General features: G+C 41.7%; 1 protein-coding gene across 1 annotated transcript in view; it reads right to left on the bottom strand.

Moving 5' to 3' along the window:
- Positions 1-529: 529 nt before the first annotated feature.
- Positions 530-7,659, bottom strand: part of LOC113068182 (sn1-specific diacylglycerol lipase beta-like) — an 11,530-nt gene continuing 4,400 nt past the window's right edge. Inside the window, exons 5-15 of the mRNA XM_026240837.1 lie at positions 7,637-7,659; positions 7,433-7,560; positions 7,235-7,361; positions 6,165-6,248; positions 5,770-5,847; positions 5,613-5,693; positions 5,406-5,533; positions 2,687-2,755; positions 2,494-2,566; positions 2,178-2,425; positions 530-1,140 (exon numbers count right to left, since the gene is read on the bottom strand). The exon at positions 7,637-7,659 is cut by the window's right edge and continues 100 nt beyond it. Of these exons, the coding sequence (XP_026096622.1) occupies positions 951-1,140; positions 2,178-2,425; positions 2,494-2,566; positions 2,687-2,755; positions 5,406-5,533; positions 5,613-5,693; positions 5,770-5,847; positions 6,165-6,248; positions 7,235-7,361; positions 7,433-7,560; positions 7,637-7,659 (1,229 nt within the window). The 3' untranslated portion in view covers positions 530-950. The remainder of the gene's footprint in view (positions 1,141-2,177; positions 2,426-2,493; positions 2,567-2,686; positions 2,756-5,405; positions 5,534-5,612; positions 5,694-5,769; positions 5,848-6,164; positions 6,249-7,234; positions 7,362-7,432; positions 7,561-7,636) is intronic.

The raw sequence follows: 7,659 nt of genomic DNA, 5'->3' as shown, positions 1-7,659 counted from the left end.
CCCATAACACCCAATGTACTTGCTACATCATTAGAAGAATGGCATCTACGCTAATATTAGTCTGTTTCTCTCTTGTTCCGAGGTCACCAGACTAGTGGACCCGACGGCACGTGATGACATATTTGCATATAAATAACTTTTTTAATTAAACTTTTATGCAACTTCATGGGGAATCAACAAGTGACCACAGTTTCTACAAACTACTTTAACAAAATATATAGATTAATGTAAAATAAAAATAAAAAACTAAATAAAAATCTGTATTCTTTGCTGAATAAAAAGTTAAAAAGAACAGCATTTACTGAAAATAGAAATCTTTTGTAACAATACAAATATATACGTGTGTGTGTGTGTGTAGATATATTTATATACAACAGTTCTTCTTCATAACATTTAGAAGTGGTGCTTAAAAACTCAGCACTTCCTCCGATATTCTGCTCTTTATCTATAAGTCTGATTTATCATTCACAAGAACCTCTTATTAAATTAAATTTAACAATTCTTATAAACATGCACTGGACAGACCAACTCTTCCTCAGCATTTTTATTTTGGATAAAAGCATGATATCCTGAAACAGAACAGTCTGCAGTGGAGTAAATGAACAGACTCTGATATGAAGCTCTCATCTACATCAAAATAAATGTTTTCATGCATTTGGTGCCATGCATCAATGTCTCAAACGGTGTTCTCCTACTGATCACCTGATACTGAATAATGAAGATACGTCACACAACACTGAAAATACTGAGTCTCATTCACGCATCAATGAAAGGAACTCTTTCTGCTGAACACCACAGAGTTAAAAACAGTGTCACATCTTGACTTTATGGATGATGGGAATATATGGCAGTTCATGAAGCCTTTAAAAAGCAGGCAGGGTAATGGGAGTATAAATGCAGAGTCAGAATGACAGGAGGAGTCCAGTACATGTCTCTGTTGTGAGTGAAGCTCAGATGACGTTCAGATGGCTGGTGGAGGACGGACAGAGAGCGAACGGGTGTTCATGGGTCAGACTGCGCAGCGCCCGCAGAACCACGTCAGGCATGTGATCAGTGATCATCCGTGGACTGATCAGAACATTACTGAACGACCCCTCGCTCGACCACTCGGCACGGTATCTCACCTGAGAGAAGCAGTGTCTGAGAACAGAGAGACACACGTGTGATCGTTCCTTTGAGGAAAAACATCAATCAATATGATTGTCTTTTTACTATTTACTGTAATTTAATTCTATTCTTTAATTACGGCCATGAATAAACAATTTCAGACAAAAAGGCATTTAATATTATACTGTAATTTAATATTATTATACATTATTTAATTTGTAACCATTACTTTAATTATTATATTTTTTCTAATAACAGCCATGAATAAATATAATTTTAAATTACACATTTTTCAATTATTTTTAATAATAATTTTTTTATTTATTTACAGGTTTAACAGGTATATTGTTTTTTATTATATATTTTATATCACATTTTTCAATTATTTTTAACTATTATTTTAAAATGTTTTTGGATATTTATTTTTTAATTACAGCCACGATATATAATTTCAGACACAAATTAAATAGGTTTGTACTATATATTATACTTGAAAACATAGGCTTTGATTATATATTATTTTATTTTTATTTTATTTTATAATTATCTTTTTTTTAATTACAGGTATGACTAGATTTTAACCATTACTTTAATAATATTTTTCTAATAACAGACATTAATAAATATAATTTTGTATTACACATTTTTAATTTATCTTTAATAATAATATATATATTTTTAATCACAGCCATGAATAAATACAATTTCAGATCCAAATTTAATAGGTTTTTACTATATATTGTACTTAATTATTTTAACCAATATTTTCAACTATTATTTTTTTTTTTACTTAACTTTTTTTATTATATATTTTATTTATAATACTTTATCACTACTTTAATTACTATATTTTTTAATAAGATGTATGAATACGTTTAATAGTTTTTATTGCATATTTCCGATTATTACATTTGAATAATTATATTTTTAATTACATGCATGAATAAATTAATCTTTGATAGATTTAAATTTTAATGTTAATTAATGATATATTTTTTAATAACTGTGTTAATCAGATCTGTCTAATAGAGTGTGGTAAGCCGTCAGTCAGTCGGGTGTGAGCGGCTGACCTGGGCTCGGGCCCGTCCTCTGTGATGTACAGGATGCGTCCCGGCAGGAACAGGGGCGGGTGTGTGGGGCGGGGGGGCGACTCGTCAGAGGACAGGCTCTGATAGGTGCTGGAGTGCAGAAACAGACTCTCCTCACCCAACAACGGCTGGTTCAGCATCTCCTCGGGCCGCGTCTCCAGCTCCGTTGGGAAGTCATCGGGAGTTCCTCCGAACAGCTCGTACCAGCAGCCGTGCAGCAAGATCTTATACTGAGAGAGACAGACACGGGTGCAGGAAACAGCACAACGTCTTCTTTATCACTAGTGAAGGACCCTACCTTTGGTTTACTGCAGTTAGACACCATTTTTAGCAATCTTCTTTTCAGGTCTTCCATGTTAGGAATACTCAGTCTATATAAACACATGAAGAAGTGATACAAGCAGAAGAGAGAAAGAGGAGACAGAAACAGGCTCTCTAAATATAGCCACACGTTTACTCATGTGAATACATGATTGACGGCTGAATCTGACCTGGGTACAAGGTCTTTTCCCAGCACCACCGAGACGACAAACTGCTTGGAGTAATCAGCCAGCGCTTTACTGAGGAACACAGCAGAAGAGAGTTTACCAAAAACACAGAACACAGCACCACAAAAACACCGTTCTAGAAGAAACGGAGCAAACGTTACACATTATATTCAGATTTGATCACAGAAATAAATTACAGCTTAACAGATATGCACATAGGAAATAGATATTTCAATGTTCATTTCATTTTTACTACAATTTTTTTTTTCCAGCAAAAAACAAAAAAAAGCTTTATACATTTATTTTGACAGGTAATAAATAAATGATTGATAAATTAATGATAATAATAAATTATTATTATTAATAATACATTATTATTTGTCATAAATTATATATATATATATATATATATATATATATATATATATATATATATATATATATATATATATATATATATGTGTGTAAATAATTACATTATATACATTATATATAGAATTTAATTTACTGCAGTACAAAGAAAATTATTAATTTAAATAAATTAGTAATGTACATTATATAAAGTATTTAACAATTAATTGCAGTGCAATTAAATAAATATTTATAAATAAGTAAATTATTTTATCATATAAATAACTCCTTTATAAATTAATAAATAATCATATATACATATAATTAGTACCATATATACTAATATATATATACACACATACATATATATATATACATACATACACGCGCACACACACAATTTAGCAATTTTCTCTGGTAAATTATTATATTATAGTATACTGCCATGTGTGTGTGTGTGTGTGTGTTGTACTGACGGTGTGTGTGTGTGTGTGTGAGTGACCTCATCAGGCCCCCTGGTGGAGAGAAGGCGTAGCACTGGAGCGTGGGGTGTGTGTGTGTGTGTGTGTGTGTGTGTGTGAGACCTCATCAGGCCCCCTGGTGGAGAGAAGGCGTAGCACTGGAGCGTGGGGTGTGTGTGTGTGTGTGTGTGTGACCTCATCAGGCCCCCTGATGGAGAGAAGGCGTAGCACTGGAGCGTGGGGTGGGTGTGTGTGTGTGTGTGTGTGTGTGTGTGTGTGTGTGTGAGTGACCTCATCAGGCCCCCTGGTGGAGAGAAGGCGTAGCACTGGAGCGTGGGGTGTGTGTGTGTGTGTGTGTGTGACCTCATCAGGCCCCCTGGTGGAGAGAAGGCGTAGCACTGGAGCGTGGGGTGTGTGTGTGTGTGTGTGTGTGTGTGTGTGTGTGACCTCATCAGGCCCCCTGGTGGAGAGAAGGCGTAGCACTGGAGCGTGGGGTGTGTGTGTGTGTGTGTGTGTGTGTGAGACCTCATCAGGCCCCCTGGTGGAGAGAAGGCGTAGCACTGGAGTGTGGGGTGTGTGTGTGTGTGTGTGTGTGTGTGACCTCATCAGGCCCCCTGGTGGAGAGAAGGCGTAGCACTGGAGCGTGGGGTGTGTGTGTGTGTGTGTGTGTGTGTGTGTGAGACCTCATCAGGCCCCCTGGTGGAGAGAAGGCGTAGCACTGGAGCGTGGGGTGTGTGTGTGTGTGTGTGTGACCTCATCAGGCCCCCTGGTGGAGAGAAGGCGTAGCACTGGAGCGTGGGGTGTGTGTGTGTGTGTGTGTGTGTGTGTGTGAGACCTCATCAGGCCCCCCGGTGGAGAGAAGGCGTAGCACTGGAGCGTGGGGTGTGTGTGTGTGTGTGTGTGTGTGTGTGACCTCATCAGGCCCCCTGGTGGAGAGAAGGCGTAGCACTGGAGCGTGGGGTGTGTGTGTGTGTGTGTGTGTGTGTGTGTGTGTGTGTGACCTCATCAGGCCCCCTGGTGGAGAGAAGGCGTAGCACTGGAGCGTGGGGTGTGTGTGTGTGTGTGTGTGTGTGTGTGTGTGACCTCATCAGGCCCCCTGGTGGAGAGAAGGCGTAGCACTGGAGCGTGGGGTGTGTGTGTGTGTGTGTGTGTGTGTGACCTCATCAGGCCCCCTGGTGGAGAGAAGGCGTAGCACTGGAGCGTGGGGTGTGTGTGTGTGTGTGTGTGTGTGTGTGTGTGTGTGTGACCTCATCAGGCCCCCTGGTGGAGAGAAGGCGTAGCACTGGAGCGTGGGGTGTGTGTGTGTGTGTGTGTGTGTGTGTGTGTGTGTGTGACCTCATCAGGCCCCCTGGTGGAGAGAAGGCGTAGCACTGGAGCGTGGGGTGTGTGTGTGTGTGTGTGTGTGTGTGTGTGTGTGTGACCTCATCAGGCCCCCTGGTGGAGAGAAGGCGTAGCACTGGAGCGTGGGGTGTGTGTGTGTGTGTGTGTGTGTGTGTGTGTGACCTCATCAGGCCCCCTGGTGGAGAGAAGGCGTAGCACTGGAGCGTGGGGTGTGTGTGTGTGTGTGTGTGTGTGTGACCTCATCAGGCCCCCTGGTGGAGAGAAGGCGTAGCACTGGAGCGTGGGGTGTGTGTGTGTGTGTGTGTGTGTGTGTGTGAGACCTCATCAGGCCCCCTGGTGGAGAGAAGGCGTAGCACTGGAGGTGGGGTGTGTGTGTGTGTGTGTGTGCGTGTGTGTGTGACCTCATCAGGCCCCCTGGTGGAGAGAAGGCGTAGCACTGGAGCGTGGGGTGTGTGTGTGTGTGTGTGTGCGTGTGTGTGTGACCTCATCAGGCCCCCTGGTGGAGAGAAGGCGTAGCACTGGAGCGTGGGGTGTGTGTGTGTGTGTGTGTGTGTGTGTGTGTGTGAGACCTCATCAGGCCCCCTGGTGGAGAGAAGGCGTAGCACTGGAGCGTGGGGTGTGTGCTGCGCAGGAGAACGGCCAGAAGAGCAGCGGCTCCGGCTCCCAGACTGTGACCACAGATCACCAGCTTATACTCCTGCACACAAACACCAGACCAGCGTCATCCAGCGGCTCTTCATGACCGGAGAACATCAGCGCCAGAGAAACACACTCACAGGAACGACGCTGAACGCCTGGCTCAGAATCCCATCCTTCACCAGTCTCTTGTGGATGTAGTGTGCAGCTTGAGAAATGCCCTGCGACACAGAGTTCAACCGTGAGAGAGATCACGAGACGGTATAATCTGGAGACCGATGGAAGAGGTTTGGTCACCTTGTGAGCGTAGCAGGTTCCTGAAACACCTTCAACAGACAGATCCTCACATTCAGCCGACAGATCCGTCAACACATCCTGAAAAACCAAACCGCGTCAACATGCAGCTCTGGCCCAATGCTCATCATCACGTGATGGACCAAAAACAACAAATGGATGGAGACATGGACAGATGGAGAGATGGACAGATGGATGATGGAGAGATGGACAGATGGAGAGATGGATGATGGAGAGAAGGACAGATGGAGAGATGAGAAGGAGTGCAGTGGATGAGAGGGTCGGCTCAGGAACGACAGGAGTGTGAGCGTCCAGGTCAAACACACTAGTGACCGCTGCTTCACCACACACAGAGCATCTGATCCTCATCATCTGTGTAACTGATGCTCCACACTCACCTTCAGAGACAGCGTTCCTCTCACCGCGACCAGCACCGCCTCTCTCTCATGATCCAGAGCCACGAAAAACGGGATCTCGTAGATCTACAACAGGAAAAAAACGTGGCTGTAGGTTGGACTGCACAATTTCAGAAAACACTCACATTGTGATATTTAGTTTTTCTGCGATATTAACAGCTTTGGAAAAAGAGAAAGGAAACAGAATTTCCACCCGATGGCTTGAATAGCTTTATTTGGGAGAAAGAAAAAAAAATATTCTAGGATGATTTTTATTTATTTATTTTTTCTTCTAGAACTGCACAATTTTTTTTTATTATTCTTAAAATAGAAAAGCTGAAATTTTACTTTTTTGGCGCTGAATGATTTGAGAAAAACGTGACAAATTTGGATGTTCATACTTTTTATAAAAACCAACTATAAAGTATACTTTATAACTATAAAGTGTTTACAAAAAATCTCCTTCCTCTTTACCATAGACCACTTCAACATGACTATAAAACAATAATAATAACAAAATAATAATATAAAATATAAAAATAATTATTAAATAAAACAATAAAATAACCCAATTTTGAGAGTTACAGAGATGACCAAAAGGGTTTTAAATATATTACACAATAATGTTTTTCAGAACTACCAAAAAAAAACACATTCATTTTCAAGATTTTAACTCTTTAAATGCCAGTTTGTTTACAAACTTTTTTTTAGGCAAACAACAAGAGACACTAACTTTCTATAAACTAAATGCTAAGCAAATTTTAATTTGTCAATGATCAGAAACAACATACATTTAAAAGAAAAAAAAACTTTTACACAAACTATTTTCTCATGTCGTGATCTTCAAATGGTAAATGATTGAGCTTTTTTTTGAATATTGATGAGTTGCCGGAAAATAAAAAGTAATAAGTGCCGCTGGTTTCAGAATAAGCCCCACTGAAACACAGTATCATGAACTATGTTTTTTGTAAATGCAAAAAAGTGGTGCATTTCTATACTGAATGAAACTGCACTATTGCATGAAGCCATATGCAGGTGTAAGTGCAGGTCTTCTGAAGCCAGCGGGACGTCACCTGGTTGTGGAAGCTGATGTGGATGAAGTCTCTGTACTGCAGGCCTGTGCTCTGTAGGATGGAGCTGAAGTGACATCCCAGGTGTTCTCCTCCGACCAGGTCTGGCTCCACATGATGGCTTCGACAGCTGTGCAGACGTCAGTGAGTGCATGTCTGTGTTCAACACGGTTACCTTCAGCTGGCAGAGGTCATACGCACCAGTCTCCGCTGAGCTTGCAGATCCCCGTGAGAGGGTTCGAGTAGACGTACAGCGGCCATCCGTACGCCGCTGCTGCAAACTGCATGAAGTGAGTGGCCTTCTCCAGCTCCAGCTCCAGATCATCTCTCTGAGAGCGACAGAACACAGTCAGAAACTACACTGCGTCTGTAATCCAGCAGGCTTTATATCTCTGTCAGACTCACTCTCGGGGAGGACGGGCTGCGGG

The sequence above is a fragment of the Carassius auratus genome, linkage group LG37M (assembly GCF_003368295.1).
Source record: "Carassius auratus strain Wakin linkage group LG37M, ASM336829v1, whole genome shotgun sequence".
NCBI classification, from domain to species: domain Eukaryota; kingdom Metazoa; phylum Chordata; class Actinopteri; order Cypriniformes; family Cyprinidae; genus Carassius; species Carassius auratus.
Note: the sequence above shows the minus strand (reverse complement) of the source record. Positions and strands in the feature narration are given on the sequence as shown.